The sequence below is a fragment of the Leuciscus leuciscus genome (genome assembly GCF_965113295.1).
Source record: "Leuciscus leuciscus genome assembly, chromosome: 18".
Lineage (NCBI taxonomy): Eukaryota > Metazoa > Chordata > Actinopteri > Cypriniformes > Leuciscidae > Leuciscus > Leuciscus leuciscus.
In genome coordinates this window covers 1,441,466-1,459,464 of record NC_138742.1, presented here as the reverse complement: position 1 = coordinate 1,459,464, position 17,999 = coordinate 1,441,466, and the positions used below count along the sequence as shown (strand labels likewise).

General features: G+C 41.1%; 1 protein-coding gene across 1 annotated transcript in view; it reads right to left on the bottom strand.

The window, feature by feature from the left end:
- Window positions 1–12,990: 12,990 nt before the first annotated feature.
- The window catches only part of LOC309481128 (alpha-2,8-sialyltransferase 8F-like), a 39,645-nt gene continuing 34,636 nt past the window's right edge, over window positions 12,991–17,999 (bottom strand). Inside the window, exons 5-7 of the mRNA XM_082145958.1 lie at window positions 14,898–15,010; window positions 14,719–14,796; window positions 12,991–13,944 (exon numbers count right to left, since the gene is read on the bottom strand). Of these exons, the coding sequence (XP_082002084.1) occupies window positions 13,452–13,944; window positions 14,719–14,796; window positions 14,898–15,010 (684 nt within the window). The 3' untranslated portion in view covers window positions 12,991–13,451. The remainder of the gene's footprint in view (window positions 13,945–14,718; window positions 14,797–14,897; window positions 15,011–17,999) is intronic.

Below are 17,999 nucleotides of genomic sequence, written 5' to 3'. Positions count from 1 at the left end.
ACTTTTTATCTTTTGTCAAATCAACTTAGATAACTAATGTGGTTCAGATAACATAATATTTTAAGTTTCTATTTATTAAACCAATCACTTTCATTGTATTAACATATACATACATATATATATATATATATATATATATATATTTCAATGAACTTACCGGCAACCCGGTAACTTTTTTTGAGTTATTCCAACAATATATTTTTATAGTGTATTTATTATGATTTAAGAATTATTGTGATGTATTGGTATTCATTTCAGTGGTGGAAAAGTTAAAGCACCAAAAAAGTTATGACTGGCTGGCAACGTAAAAAACAACAAAAAAAAAACAACGATAGTAACGATAGACTATAGTAACTTGTTTTGAACCGAAATGCTCCTTTAAATGACAATTATTTGCGCATTAATAGGATATTTAAAATCTTTAATTATATATATATATATATATATATATATATATATAGAGAGAGAGAGAGAGAGAGAGAGAGAGAGAGAGAGAGAGAGGTTGTAAATAAAACAAAGATTATTGGAGAACAAGCTTGTTTCATGGTTGCCACAGAGAGAGAGGGACTGAAATAGAGGAGATGTGATTTAATGTTTATTATCTCCAGCTCGTATCTTGCTCCTTTTGATATTCTGTAGTGCAGCAGAATACGGAGATGGAGAGATACTGTATATTTGACGTGTCTTTATTAACAGATGTTTACACAGGAACACACAAGCTAGATCTGCCACCAAGCACTGGGCTACAACAACACTGGTAACTCTGAGAGATTCAGCCATCTGTTGCACAAGCATGCCCTCTAGTGGTCACACTTCCAAATAACCTTACACTTCACTACATCTCCTTCCCCCTGATAACACTAGCCCCCCAACAAATTAGTCAGATATATGAATAACAGTATAATGATATTATATAAAAACGTTGTCACAGTCTAAGCTGGGGACTTCTGGTAGACTGCCTCCATCCCGAAGAGGTCCAGAACGCATTCTTGTCCTGTGCCTGGGAAACTCACCACAGCTCTAAGCAAAATCTTTCAGATAACTGGGTAGCCTCCTCATCCTTTTGGACCTTCTGAGTTCAGGCTGCTCCTCCACACATGAAGTCTCAGACCTCATGGTGTAATATCACTTGTCTTCTGTCCAACACCATCAGTGGTGTAGTGGTAAAAAGAGAGGTGGGTAAACTATAAATTCTGGTGGACCACGACGTGGTCACGGGGTAAGGTGGGCCAGTGCCTACCGGTGTGTATCCTGATGACATCGCTATACACTGTTAACCCTTGCTGTAAAAATTCTGACAATATCATACCAGTTTCCATTAAAACAGTAATATACCGTATAAAACAAAAATAGCCTACAGGAATATACTGTGAATTAACAGTGCTCAAAGTCGACACTTTCACAATCACACCCTATACCCCCATTCACTATTCCCTACATTAGTTCACTAATATAGTCCACTTGACTGAATAAAAGAAGTGAGTGAGGTAAAGATGTTTTCCCACAATTAGATGCTTCAATGTGCACCCAAGAGGGAGTTTTGAAATTTGAATCACTAAACCAGTAAAGCATGTTGCGTATATTAGCTGCCCAATAGTAAAGTTGAAAACTTGGTAAGGCCAGACCACCTAGTGATCTAGGCCTTTGCATAAAATCTTTGCGTATACGTGCAGATTTACCATTCCAAATAAATTTTAAAATAAGTTTATCTAAAGTAACAAAAAACTTTTTGGGTAAATAGAGTGGAATACATTGGAATAAATATAAATACTTTGGTAATATGTTCATTTTTACAGAATTGACGCGGCCAATCAGTGATAATGGCAAGTTATTCCATCTCTCTAAATCAGATTTTGTTCTTTCAAAAAGTGGGACAAAGTTTTTTTCATAGAGTAATTTATATGAGCGGGTTACATTGACTCCCAGGTAAGTTATATAGTCTGATTTAACCTTAAAGTGGAAATTGTCAAATAAATAAAATGTTTTTTGCCTTAGAGTTACTTTTGAGTAACTCACTTTTGTGAATATTTAACTTGTAGCCTGATATACTGCCAAAGTTGTTAAAGATAGTGAAAGCATGAGGAAGAGACCCAAGAGGATCCGCCACATATAACAGGAGGTCATCCGCTTACAATGAGAGTTTGTGTTCTTGACCTGCTCTATGGATGCCTTGGATCCTGTTTTCTGCTCTTAACTTGATTGCTAGGGGCTCAATAGACAAAGCGAAAAGAAGTGGGGATAAGGGACACCCCTGCCTAGTTCCGCGGTGAAGTGGAAAATAGGGAGAATAACAAGAGTTTGTCCTAACACGAGCCAATGGGGAAGAGTAGAGTAAGCGGATCCAGGAGATGAATTTAGGTCCAAAACCAAATTTATTAAGAGTATAAAACAAATAGTCCCACTCCACTCTATCGAACGCCTTCTCAGCGTCAAGTGATAAGGCAATTTCTGGAGTTGATGTTGACGGTGTGTTCAGTGTGTTGAAAAAACGACGCAAATTGAACAATCCAAGCCTACCTTTAATAAAGCCAGTTTGATCCGGAGCTATCAAGAAAGGTAATTGCTGCTCAAGTCGAATAGCCAGAGTTTTAGACAATATTTTAAAGTCCACATTCAACAAAGATATAGGACGGTAGGAGGAGCAGTCTAATGGATCTTTATTCGGCTTCAGTAGTAGCGACACCGTTGCCTGTCGTAACGTCGGTGGCAGGGATTCTGCATTTAGAGATTCTATGAACATGTTGCGCAATAAAGGAGCAAGGCTATCTTTGAAAATTTTAAAGAATTCAGCCGGAAAGCCGTCGGGCCCCGGTGACTTCCCCCCCTGCATTGAACTTATTGCCATTTTGACTTCTTCAATAGAGATGCATGCGTCCAACTTTTCTTTAAATGTAAGATTTAAGGTTGGGACAACCAATTCGTCAAAAAAATTATCGAACAACTCGGGTGCATGCAAGGATTCTGATTGATAGAGCCCAGAATAAAGGATTGAAAACTCTCATTTATTTTTTGAGGGTTAGTGGTAACTTGGCCATTCTCGGTTCTGATTTCAGATATGAACTGTGTGGCTTCTGACTTCCGTAATTGGTGTGCTAATATTTTTGATGCCCTTTCTCCATGCTCATACCATAACCTTCTTGACTTGAAAATCAGCTGCTCAGCCTGTTGGGACGAAATCAAATTAAATTCAGTTTGCAATATCATCCGCTGTTTATACAAATCCGGAGAAGGGTTTGAAGAGTGCTGATTGTCTAAATGTGCTATTAGATCTGTCAATTCAATTAAACGTTTCTGTTTCTGCTTTTTAGCATTGGCGCAGTATGATATTATATGACCTCGTAAAAAAGCTTTTAAGCTTTCCCAAATAAGACTATAAGTCACATCTGAGGTGACATTTGTTTCCAAGAATAGCTCAATTTGTTTGGAGATGTAATCTGTAAATGAATCGTCAGACAATAAGAGGGGGTTAAGTCTCCAGACATATTCATGTGATTGTTCCGGAAACTTGAATTCTAAAATAAGTGGACTGTGATCTGATACAACTATGCTGCTATAATTACATGTTTTAACCTTATGAAGAATTTTTTTATCGACAAAAAAATTATCTATACGTGAATATGTTTGATGTACCGTTGAAAAAAAAGAGTACTGTTTAGCTAAGGGATTGAGAAGTCGCCAAACGTCCACAAGCCCATACGTCTGTAAGTAAGACTGTAAAACTTGTGCAGATTTTGAAATTGAACAAAGCTTCGCCGAAGAACGGTCAAGCACAGGGTCCATAACCGAATTCATATCCCCGCCAAGTATCAAGAAGTGACTGTCAACCTGGGGCAAAGAATTTAACAACTTTGTAAAAAACATGTAATCATCCCAGTTTGGGGCATATTCGCCAAAATAAGTGGGGTATTGAACAATGAGCCAATCACGATTATGTATCGACCATTAGAATCAGCTATTGTATCGGAAACTATGAGGGGAGTATTTTTATTGATAAGAATCGCTGTTCCTCTAGCTTTAGCATTAAATCCAGAATGAAAAATTTGGCCAACCCAACTCCTTTTTAATCTTTGATGGTCAGAGTTCTTAAGGTGTGTTTCTTGAATAAACACCACATCTCCCTTAAGATTAGAAAGATGAGAGAGTACCTTATTACATTTTATTGGGTGATTCATCCCCCTCACATTCCAGCTTATAAAATTGACATGGGAGCCATTCTTAGTTAAAGAAGAAAGATTATCGGAAGGGAGAGTCATCGTCAAAACCTACTGGAAGTAAAATATTACATACCACAATCAAAAATGTTTGGGGTAAATATAAAAAACACTCAACTGCAATCTGAATTCGTACATAAGAAAGAAAAATAACAAGGACATAAAAAAACAAACACACAACATACACATAACCCCCCTTCCCCAGAAGTGCTGTCCCCAAACGACAAACACCAAATCCCTGAAGCTTCTCTACTTCCTCTAAGAGAACCATTCTCCTTACGGAGGTCCCAAACCTATAAGAATAATAACCTACACAACTCGTTCTAATTATATGATAAACTAAATGAAAAAATAAATAAAATAAATAAATAAATAAATAAATAATAGTTAGCAAACGTCTACTCTTTGAATAAAACAAAATAAAACCAAATCAATACCTATCTTGTTTGATTTTGTGAGTAGTAACTCAGCAAATTTAAGTAACTAAGTCGATAATAATAAAATTACAGGGAGGAGAAAAAAAAAAAAAAAGGTGGTCACAAAACCTTGATAGATAAATGATGTTACTATGGCTTAGATTTTTCCTAACAGTGTAAACGAACATTACAAGAATATGTAATCACGAAAGAGGCTTATCAAAGAACAAATATAAAATATAAACAGACGCCTTGTAGATATAACTCGTACCTTTCACATGCCTTTCCCAAGTGAACTCACAGGCTGGTATATCTGGCAACACAGTTACTCATCGTCCCCAAACTTAGAGGAATATAAGTCTTTTGCAGCTGTAGGAGAATCAAACATCTTGGTTTCTCCATTGAAGGATACCTGAAGCTTGGCTGGGTAAAAAAGCCTGTAGCGCACTCCTTTCTCCCGGAGCATCTTCTTCACCTCGTTGAAGGCTGCACGGCGTTTATTTAGATCAGCACTATAGTCCGGAAAGATGAAGATCTGCTTTCCCCGATACTCCAAACGACCCTTTTCTCTGGCAAGGCGTTGTATTTGCTCCTTTTCATGGTAGTAGTGGACACATATGATGAACGGCCGTGGTCGTCCTCCCTCTGTGGGTCTACCTGCTGCTCGATGCGCTCTATCCAGGATAGGAGGTTTCTCCAGACCATTGGGACCACCCAGAACCTCGTGCAGCAACCCAGCGATGAATCTGGTCGGATTGCGCTTCTCCAGGTCCTCCGGGATCCCCAGTAAGCGAAGGTTACACCGTCTCCCTCTGTTCTCCAGATCATCCACTTTTTCCTGTAATTTATCGTACTTGCTGCTGAGCGCTGCATATCGGGTCTCCATCTCCAATAAGCGGGCATCCTGGTTGTTGAGTTCGTCTTCGTGTTCGCGTATCTTCACCTTACATTCATCAAGCACTGTGGTTATGGGATCAACAGACCGCTTAATTTCTTCCCGTAGACTGTCAGCCTCTTCTTTGATAACTTCTTTTACGATATCACGGAAGGCTTGTAAAGTGCTAGCATCTATAGCACCTTTGCTAGCAGCAGCTGTGCGACTGTTAGCCTCCAACTCCGGGATAGTAGTCTGAACTGTTTTTGCTGTTCCTTTTGGGGGCATTTTGGACAAAAGTTGTTTCTCTGTTCCTTAAATCGTCCGATACACTGTCTCTAAACCGAGTTGAGTAAGCTAGTGGGTATTTTTAAGCGAAATGTTGGGACCTCGTGGTTCGCACGTCTACTCCATAACGCGCCCCTAGTGGTCCTCCCTAATGAGACACTTTTGATTGAGGATTAAACTCTGAATGAGTGAGAATGAATTCCTTAGTGAATGAACTGGCAATATGATGATTTTGTCATCATAATCATTATAACCACAATCATTCATAAACTGTGTGTGTGTACAAGTGTGACTTGCACAAAACCAGCTCAAGCAAGCAAAAGAAACACTTATCTTTTAGCATCAGCATCCCAACTAAAGCAAGCACTGATCTCTATAATAGTAACTTTAAACCAAACATTTTCAATTAAACATCTTAATAACAACTTCTGTAGATGTATGACAGAAATAAAGTCATACTGGTTAATAACGTGGTTAATAATGTGTAATGGCTGGAAGTCAGTTGTAGTTCTTGTGTTTCTCTATTCTGTTCCAACAGCAGGCGTTCATCACTAATGCTCAACAATCATTTACATATTCTCTTAATTATATCACTGCAACACTGCATCAATGTTACTTTTTACTCTCTGTAGTGTGGATTTCCCTGTGGGGTTGAAAGGGTTAACAGTGTAAGATAAAAAAAGTCACACCCACAAAATGTATTTTAACAGTAATAAACTGTAAGTTATAAAACAGGTTTATTTTACTGTAAAATCTTGTTTTTTGGGTCACCATTGTGCTGAAGAGTAGAGCCTGTGCTTCAGTGCAGGAGAAGATCTACAAACATTGATGATACGCTGCATGTTTTTTAACAGGTGTTGATTGTGTAGTTGCTGGTCCAGTGGAAATCTCTTTATTTACAAAAGTTTTGTTGTGGTTTCAAAAGAAATAAGTTCACAGTAATACTTTGCTCACGTTATTAATGCATTATACATTTTAGTTAATACATTTAAATGACAGTTGGTCAATTTAAGGCAGTTGGTTTCTGCAAGTGAAATTAGTTAACTCGAGTTTTAGTGCATTTTTACAGTAACATACTGTAGATTACAGTAAAGAACTGTACAATTAACAGTAAATTACTGGCAATAGTGTTGCCAGTATTTTACTGTAAAAAACCTGGTAAGGTCTAACAGTGTAGGCTATCATTTGATGGTACTACCAAGGGTATTACTGGTTGTTCCCTCATTATAGGTCACACAATCACTATTCAATTCATACATTAATTTAAGTTCTTGTTAAAGAGACTCAAAAAGGAAAAATATGGCTGAAATCTATAAACTTTACTAAATGAAAAAACAGAAAGAACAAAAATATTTAAGAGAGATCGAGAGGGAGGCTTATATTCAGGGCTTCCAATGCAATGCACTTGTGCATAATGATTAGGGATTTGGGATTATTTTCATAGTCGATTAATCTGTTGAATATTTCATCGATTAATTGATTAGTTGTTTGGTCTATCAGAAAAATGTGGATCAGTGTTCAGGGAAAAGGCTTTAACCTGGTGCAGGCTTGATTCCCTTTGAATCTCTTGTACAGTTGGGTTTTGACATGCTCCCTACATTAGACCAGCTGCCTGTAGTGAATAAAAAAAATCACTTTCTTTTGCATCGTTTTAATGATTTCCTGTTGCGGCTGCGATCAAGTTTCATTCTCGCGCAGCTTGTTTAGTAACTAAAGCCTAGTTCACACGGCAGGATAATTAAGCCGATTTTAGCCCCGATTCACCCCTTCCGACAATCTTAAGGATGCTCCGATTATCGTAAAATAATCTGATCAAATATTCCTGCCGTGTGTGGTGTGTTAAGACTGCTCTCGTCTGCTCGGAAGGACGTCGGGACCGCTCCGATCTCAAATCGGGGATATCCAACATGTTGGATTTATTTGGCCCGATTTCTTCTCGTGTGTGGTGTCCCCCGAGCACGCAGCCTGTGGACTGTGGAGTGTAGCCAATCAGAAAGCGAGGTGACGAGGCGGCGAGGAAACACTGGGAAATATAATCAAAACAGCCGGCGGCATGGCGCACCAGAAAGTCCGGTGGATGTCAGAGATCATCGCCTTTTCTTTTGATAACGCTTTTTTTTCGGTTAAAAACAAACTACAAACTATTGCCACTGCATCCTCTTCGTCCGCCATGATTGTTTACTCTGAAGTCACGTTTGATCTCGAGGTATTATGCGCGATTTCCCGTCTGATCTGGGAATGCTCGGGAGTCAAATCGGTTCGTGTGTGATGTGTTGATTTTGCCGTGTGGCTGCGCACCACACACTGTACGACCAAAACTGTTAGACCTGTGATTTTTTATCCCCGTGTGTGGGGTCTCTCAGGTTTGTAAAATCGGCCGACAATTTTAAAATCGTCCCGTGTGAACCAGCCTTTACCGAGCGTGTGTTTTCTGCTACGTGTGTGCGCCGTTCTCTTTGTTCCGTGTGTGTGTGTGTGTGTGTGTGTGTCGGCGCGCTGCGCTCTCTGCTCAATGTTCTGCTCTGTCGTTAACGGCCCAAATGCTCGAATGTACCGATCGGCAATCACGCACTGGAAAAGCAAAGTCCGCTCAAATAACGTGAAATTTAGAGGTGGATAAACGCACTTTGGAGGTGGGCAAACGCTATTTCCGAATTTTGGGAGGTGCGTAAACGGCGTTTACGTGCGTTTAGCCTCCACTACATCCCTGAACACCATCATCTAAAGGTACAGAACTAGCTGGTTCAGGTGATGGCAACACATTAACATCTTCCAAGGAAGTGTCCAACAACACAGATGTTAATTAAGGCTGGGTGGAGGCGAAGTTCTGCTGGGCGAAGTTCTTGACGGAACCGATTTTTGTCGGCTTCCCGCATATCAGCCAGGTTCAGCCAGAGATGGAGTTCTTTTTTTCTTTTCTTTTTTAAATAAATGTATTATAAAGCACATTTCAATACAACCAAGGTTGCCCAAAGTGCTGGACATCAATAATAATAAAAAATTAAATAATAATATAACAAACATACAACAAGGAAACAACATAAAAACAACTGCACACCATAAGAATTAATAACCCGGGTAATTAATAGCTGTCATTAATAAATGAGCTATTAGCAAAAACTGGAAATGGTCTGAGCAGATCTAAAACAAAAAGTCAATGAATTCCAAAGTTTGGGGATGCCAACTGAAAAAGCACGATCCCCTTTGACTTTTAATCTGGATCTGGGAACCACTGAGAGAAACTGATCAGAGGATCTCAGGGGCCTCACAGAGGAGTGCCAGTTCACTAATGTCTCCAGGTATTTTGGTGCCAACCCATTCAAAGACTTAAAGACAAACAAATAAATGTTTGAATTCGATCCGCAAATGGACCGGCAGCCATTTGAGAGAAGATAAAATAGGAGTAATATGATCACGCTTTCGAGTGCCTGTCAGCAATCTCGCAGCCGCATTGTGAACTGTCTGTAGACGGGCTAGGGCTTTCTGGCTAACTCCCGTATAGTGAGTGTTACAGTAGTCCAGATGTGAAAAAATACTAGCGTGAATAGCTGTCTCTTGGTCTCTGAAAGAAAGCAAAGGCTTCAGCTTCGCAAAAAGTTCTTGGACTACAAGAGTAGGACATTGCCCGACCCAGGGAGCGTGCAATGACTTTCGTCGCCCTTAGAGCGATGTCCGTCGTTGTGTGCAGTTCCTGCTTAACGCGAATTACCCCACCAAGTGTTAGCAGTCTTAGGACACGACTAATGATCTTTGCAAGTGAATCAATCAAAACTAACTTAAGCTGGATAATAACTTTATTCTAGAGCTGCTGTAAAGCCAAAACAATCTCTGTTACTTTAATTTCCTATTATCATTGTAAAGCTGCTTTGAAACAATCTATATGGTTAAAAGCGCTATATAAGTGAAGGTGACTTGACAACTGCATCACTACCGACCGCTCCACTGGGGCGATCTCCACGTAACCCTTGACTGCTCCACCATCGAGGAGTATTGAGGGGGGAGGAGGCACCAGACCGGTTTTGGACAGTTAAAGGTGCCCGTCCATGATCTGGTAACCTCCAGATCCTCACGCGCTGAGAACCAGTACGACCCGCCCCAAGAAACCAATCGTCCAGCCTTAAGGGTTCGGGACACGGTGGAGGGTTCCACTCGAGCTCAACGCTCACGGCGGCCCATGAAAGCATAGCGGCTAACTCTGGGTCTGACCCGTGCTTCATCCCCAGAGGAGTCCAGCTCACCCTCCGATGCAGCGATAGACATGTGTCATCCGGTGGAGCCCCAAAGGTAAGGACTGGTACCCCCGGGAGAGGCCAGCACGCTCCCTTGGAAGCACCCATGGTTGCGGTGCGAAACAGAAGTGAGGAGGTGGTCTCATTGGGGAAGCCCTCACTGCTATCCTCAAATCACCAGTGCAATTAGCCGAAGTAGACCGAAGTGGCCAGTGGCCACCAGATCCAGAACTAGATGGGGGAATGGGCAAAGGCACACCACCTCGAGAGATGTATTTGAGCCTCAATCTGAACACAGAGATTGTCATGTTCTCACAGTGAGAACATGCACATCCTCGAATGCTGCCTCAGCATGCTTAAGACCCAGACACGAGAGACAGTGATCGTGACCATCAGCCAGAGCCAGATGACTACTGCATCCAGAAACACACGGGCGGAATGACATCTTTAAAAAGAAAAAGGCAAAAGGCAAAAGGCAAATATGCGATGCATCCCCTTCCGTATTTATACTTGCGCTACGGAGCAGAGCTTCGGATGCAAAACCCGCATGCCAGTGTGCATTGGCTCGTTTAGTTAAACTCAAAGCGGATTGGTCTCTCAAGCGAGATCCCAATTCGTCGGTTCACTAGACCCGACGTGGCGTTGGGAGTGGCCGACTGAAAGGGAACAAGCTTGTTTTATGGTTGCCACACAGAGAGAGAGGGACCCAAACAGAGGAGATGTGATTCAGTGTTTATTTTCCTCCAGCTCGCATCTCGCTCCTCAACAGGCACGCGCTTTCGAGTCGAAGTCTTGTGAAGGACAGTGGAGTTGACAGCAAAATTAATTTAGAGCTTGCAGCAATAATCACCGGCATGTTCGGATTTCTGTCTTCCAAACCGCAGAGAAAACACTCTAGCTGGTCAAGAAAGAAAACAGGGAGAGGATTCCCGCCTAATGGACGTCAGCGATGATGTAACCGCACATCTTTGTGCATGTCAAGATGACTGAGAACCATTTGGAGACGCTCCAGGTCAAATTGTTATGAGTTGGTGGAGAATGCAGGATGTGTTTGGATGGCGACCAAACCAAAAGATTCCAAGAAATATGGTTTTGAAATACTTTTTGAAAATCATTTTCCAAAAGTGTCATTTTAATTACTTGTCATGTGGTGTAACCAAAGAATAACGTATTTTCCATAATCCTTGAGTTCATGTTTGTGAACACTTCGTAATCATTATTTTCTAAAATAAATGTAAATATATAACTCAAACACATTAAATACATGCAAAAATATTCCATATTTCTTTATTTTTTATTTGATTTGTTTTCATATATATTTGTAAAATATATTTATTTACATGACTTTTCCTATGGAAATAAACAAAAATCCCTTATATTTTAACCCTGAGTCAGTAGCTAATGCAGATTTAACAAAATTAAAGTAACACCAATGTCTGACATGCAAATAAAAAACAAAACAATAAAAACTATGACCTGAATGATTTAGAGGAATAAGACCCCTGAATTAATTCTGCACACCTAAACAATGATAAAATAAAAAGTATTTTATCTCTTAAAAAAGGTTTTCACCATCATGAATTCGCAAAATGTTCCTCCCGGAGCAGTATTATTTGGTATAAAGGTCAGCACTGATCTCCAAACATTCATTCTACTTGTTTCATGTAATTGCTGTTCTCCTAATGCAGACAAAGCATCATCACAATAAATGTCTGCTGATTGTGGTAAATATTACAAATAATTATATTAATATTAATATTAAATAATAAAAATATCCATTTCTCATTTTTAACCAATCTTTTAGTCAATGTCATTTTTAGTTGATAAATGAACAGAACATTGTAGTGCACCAGCACTAATAAATCGCAAGTTCAAGCGGCTCTTGACTAAATTCCATTTCTTCCTTATTGCTACTAGTTTCTAAATAATCATGAATGAAATTTAGAAGGAATGATAAAACGTATAGATCAACATACTAACGAATCATGTCTCACGTAATTGCTCAAACTGAGAGAGTAACTTTATAATCTATACATGACAACTGCTCTCTCTGGGATAGAATGCAGATCTGAATGTTCACTGATCGTACTTGAATATATTATAAATATAGTATACTCTAAGTATAAATAAAATATAAGTAAAAAAATTATAAGTATAATAAATAAAAATATAAGTATTCTTTAAAAAATATGATGATATTTAATGCAAATTGATGACTTTAAAAAATGCATATATACTATATAGCATAAGTTGTATTAATGTTACTGTAGTATGAAGCAGGGCGGGCCGAGAGTCTGGGACATTTTACGCAGCTGTTTATATTTGCTTATATGCCACAGTCGCCACTCCTTTCATTTTGTTGTTTATGTTTATTTTAACGATTAAAGTTATGTTTTGTTACAATTACGTTTGATCACTTAAGTGTGATCAAGACACTCCATTTAACGGTCTGACAGTGTCATTCTTTTTAAGAGGCATGTAATTCTGGCTATCATCCGCATAACAGTGGAATGACATGCCATGCTTCCTAATTATTGAGCCAAGCGGCAGCAAATAAAGAGAAAAAAGAAGAGGGCCCAAAACTGAGCCCTGAGGGACCCCACATGAGAGAGGTGCAGAAGAAGTTCCCACAGCTGTCACAGAGAGTTCGACCTTCCAAATATGACCTGAACCATTCAAGCGCTATGCCCTTTATGCCCACCCAATGCTCCAAACGAGAAATCTGAATTTCATGGTCCAAGTATCAAATGCAGCAGTTAAATCAAGAAGCACAAGAACAACATAGTCACCAGAATCGGTGGCTAAATAGATATCGTTAAAAACTTTTAAAAGAGCCAATTCTGTGCTGTGTAGAGATTTAAAACCGGACTGGAAAACTTCGAGGATATTGTGGTCTTTCAAAATAAAAAAAATTTGATTACAGACTATCTTTTCAAGAATTTTTTAAAGAAAAGGTATTTTGGAGATAGGCTTGAAATTTGCAAGATCTGCAGGATCAAGACCAGGTTTTTTAAGCAGAGGTTGCACTACTGTGTGTTTAAAATTTTTAGGGACCACACCTGAGGACAGATTGCTATTAACAACTGCAAGAACAGATGGTCCTACAGTGGGAAAAACCTCCTTAAAGAGTCGAGGAGGGATAGCATCATGTGGAGGACCTGAAGGCTTCAAATTACCAACAATCTCCTGTAACACACACAAAGTCACAGGCTCAAACTTATCAAAGACAGCAGAGCAGAGGACAGAGACTGAGGGGTCAGTCAGAGACAGAGACTCGGGCCATTATAGTGGTTAAAATTGTGGATTTCTCTGGATATAAACGTTCTTGGAAACGTTTGCGATAATAACATTGTTCTAAATATTTTAATACAACTATCTTACATATGTCTTCAACAACCTGGGATAGTCCTCATGCGAACCCTATAATGCCACCCTAAAAATGATTTTCTCGATCTGCCCCTGGTGAGGAGCAGGGCTGCAGGTGCAGTGTCAGCGCCCCCTGGCTGTGGAGCTGCAGCAGCCGCACAAACTCTTCCGGCATCTTGTGCATGTATCGGGACGGGCGCTTCAGGTCATAATAATGGTATGGAATCGGCTGATCCTGCAGGTCGCTGCCGAACGGCCAGAATCCGTAAACGTGAACATGCTCACACAGTTCCAGTGCAGTGCTAATTAAAAGGAATCCCGTGGAGAGGCGCACCTCCCGTAAGCCACGCCCCTTCCAGAACCGGTCCAGTGTCCGCAAGTAAGAGGGGCTGAAGAACACAACCGGCTGCTGAGGTCTGATTGGCTGGAGGACTTTGAGTGCTTTGATTGACACTGATGTGCAGAACGTGTAGGCGAAGGCAGGAATAATGAGGTAGGCTTTTCCGTACACACTGACCCGCTCCACCAACGGATCCGGATTCTTCTCCAGGTTTTTGTATCTACAGAAGCACAGTTTTTAATAAACACCAATGACAGAACACTAGATGATCATATATGTGTATGCCAGGGAAATATGTCTCTGTTCCCCATCTGTCAGTCACTAATACGTTATGTTGACTGACAAATGGGGTCTCACTTGGGAGCCCCTATCATCTCTGAGTTTTATAAAAACGGCCAATGGAATTGGTGACTGGAATTTGCATGCCAAGCCACTCCCCCGTACATATGGGTATATAAGATGGCGGCCCACATCCACTCATTCAACCGATCTCTCTAGACTGGTGAAAAGGGCGCATTAAGCGGTGTTTCGCCAGCGCATTGCAGTGCAAAGGATAAGTGCAGCGATTCTCCCCAGGGTCCTTCAGTCAAAAAGAGTAGTTTTTTCCTAAAAAGAGCAAATCGGACGACGAGTGTCTTTTTAAAGTTATGGTTACGGCCAATCTTGGATCTGGAAGTCTTAAACCAGACCCTTCACAAGCTCCCGTTCAAGATGCAAATGCTAAACGCATTCTCATGTTCGTACATCCTCAAGACTGGTTCATAGAAATTGACCAGAAGGATCGACCGATGATTGGTCCATGACTTTGCCATTCTACGGACTGGAGTACCCTTAGAACAAGTGTCCAGGCATGTTGTTTTTTATTAAAGCGGTAGTTAGAATTTTATTTAGAAATAGCAATCAATAAAAAAGGATTCTGAGGGCAAAAAATTTACCTGAAAAGTCTTCATTTAAATGATAATCAAAGCTGTGTTTTTACTGTGTGAACACTGACCGAAGCTGACTGGGGTTGATGGTTACCAGGTCCGTCTTCAGTCCAACATCACTGTCATTAACTGTTGCCAAATTAAACCTGAAAGAGAGAGAAAACATCATATTAACAGGAAGGATGGATGAATACTGATGGATGTGTTGTGGTCAGTGTGGGAGCAAGGAATGATGGGATGCGTTTACCGTATGACAAAGTCTGCGTTGTCAATCTCATGTCCACAGCTGCTGTTTTTCAAAATCCCACCGCTGCCGACCACAGCACACCGACCCAGACGCCGACCGGACCAGGAGAAGTCCTGCACACACACACACACACACACACACACACACACACACACACACACACACACACACACACACACACACACACTTGAATATGTGGTTTATGGAGACTTTCCATAGGCATAATGATATTTATACTGTACAAACTGTATATTCTCTCCCCTTAAACTAACCCAACCCCTACACATACCCATTACACAAAACTTTCTGCAATTTTTTATTAAAAAAACTTTTAAAAAACTGTTACTATGATTTTAATGCCATTTGGGTTACAAGGACACAGGTAGTGTCCTCATAAACCATGGTTACATTTTTATACCACATATTTGGGTCCTCATTAACCACACATACAGTGGGGAGAACAAGTATTTGACACACTGCCGATTTTGCATGTTTTCCCACTTACAAAGCATGTAGAAGTCTGTAATTTTTATCATAGGTACTCTTCAACTGTGAGAGACGGAAAAATCCAGAAAATCACATTGTATGATTTTTAAATAATTAACTTGAATTTTATTGCATGACATAAGTATTTGATCACCTACCAACCAGTAAGAATTCCGGCTCTCACAGACCTGTAAGTTATTCTTAAAGATGCCCCCCTGTTCTCCACTCATTACCTTTATTAACTGCACTGGTTTGAACTCATGACCTGTATAAAAGACACCTGTCCACTAGAGATGATACGGTGATAATATTGTCCCACCGGTTAATCGACTTGTGACAACACCGGTAATAACGGTTTCATAGGGTGTGCACTTCACTTTCACTTTTAAATTAGCATCAATTCATCCTTCGCAGGGAGTCTGATTGACAAGTCTGACTAATCAAAATCCACCATTTGTGTCCGACAAAGCAGTCAGGAGAGTTAGTGGAGTAGAGGCTTTAAGTGAGGCAATCTGTTACGACACATTAAAGAGCCACAGAACGGTAGGCCTATTTATTGTTTAATTTTCTTTGACTGACCAAATTTGAAAGTTGAGACTTTGTTTCATATTAAATATTACCTGCTCGGTCCTGTCTGTCAGCGCGTCGTCAGTGTCCTCTATTTGTCACTGCTTGAGAACATGGTTGAATCCGAAATCTCCCCCTAAACCCTCATTCACTAAGTTAGGCCTATTCCCTACGTTAGTCCACTAATACTGTTCACTTGAAGGAGTGAATGAAAATGAGTGAGCGAATTAGGACAGCCTTTGAGCGTACATAAGCTGTGCACTCGTGTTAAAGCCCGAAAAAGAACTCGATACTGACACGCGTCTTTTCTCTGTGTGTGTGTGTGTGTGTGTAATAGGCAGGACTTTACAGCGCGGTCTCTTTAGTCTTGTCGCGCTTGAATGGTTTAAAAGCATTCACATTAATAAGAGCGTGATCATACAACGCTAGTAATACTGCGTAGGCCTAATTGCGTAAAATATTTTGAAGGTTTTTTTTTTTTTTTTTTTTTTTTTCTGTGCCGCGGTGGGCAAGTGATGAAAGCGGTGTTGCGACTAAACACCGTGTAACACCGGTAACACCGACTATCGTCGCAAGCCTACTGTCCACACACTCAATCAAACAGACTCCAACCTATCCACAATGGCCAAGACCAGAGAGCTGTGTAAGGACATCAGGGATAAAATTGTAGACCTGCACAAGGCAGGGATGGGCTACAGGACAATAGGCAAGCAGCTTGGTGAGAAGGCAACAACTGTTGGCGCAATTATTAGAAAATGGAAGTTCAAGATGACGGTCAATCTCCCTCGGTCTGGGGCACCATGCAAGATCTCACCCCGTGGGGCATCAATGATCATGAAGAAGGTGAGGGATCAGCCCAGAACTACACGGCAGGACCTGGTCAATGACCTGAAGAGAGCTGGGACCACAGTCTCAAAGAAAACCATTAGTAACACACTACGCCGTCATGGATTAAAATCCTGCAGCGCACGCAAGGTCCCCCTGCTCAAGCCAGCACATGTCCAGGCCCGTCTGAAGTTTGCCAATGACCATCTGGATGATCCAGAGGAGGAATGTGAGAAGGTCATGTGGTCTGATGAGACAAAAATAGAGCTTTTTGGTCTAAACTCCACTCGGCGTGTTTGGAGGAAGAAGAAGGATGAGTACAACCCAAGAACACCATCCCAACCGTGAAGCATGGAGGTGAAAACATCATTCTTTGGGGATGCTTTTCTGCAAAGGGGACAGGACGACTGCACCGTATTGAGGGGAGGATGGATGGGGCCATGTATCGCGAGATCTTGGCCAACAACCTCCTTCCCTCAGTAAGAGCATTGAAGATGGGTCGTGGCTGGGTCTTCCAGCATGACAACCACCCGAAAAACACAGCCAGGACAACTAAAGGCCAATTTATACTTCTGCGTCGGGTGCGCGTAGAAGGTACGGCGTAGCATACGCATTGACGTGTACCATACGTCGTACCCTTCGCCGTACCCTACGCGCACCTCCTCAAAAATGTAACTACGCGTCGCGGCGACGCGGACCGCAAGATCTGTGATTGGTCGGCTGGATAGCATCGCGTTTCCTCCTACCCATTTCCGGAATGATCTTCTGCACTCTGCACCGCCCGCCCGCCATTTTTTAATTCCGAAGATCAGTGAAGAGCCATGGAAATAGACCAAGTGACCGAGAGATTGCTTGAAGAAGTGCGGAAATACAGCCATCTGTATGACTCCTTCAGTCGCCATTGCTCGTAGAAACCTAAACTCAAAACAGCCGCGAGGAATGTAAACACAGTGGAACTGGAACATTAAAACCCACCCGCGCCAACTAGCGTTTCGGCGGTGTAACTGCAGAGCAACACAGACATTCGCAGAAGTATAAATGCTCACGACGGCGTCGCCTACGTGCGTACCCTACGACGTACACTACGGCGTACACTCGACGCAGAAGTATAAATTGGCCTTAAGGAGTGGCTCCGTAAGAAGCATCTCAAGGTCCTGGGGTGGCCTAGCCAGTCTCCAGACCTGAACCCAATAGAAAATATTTGGAGGGAGCTGAAAGTCCGTA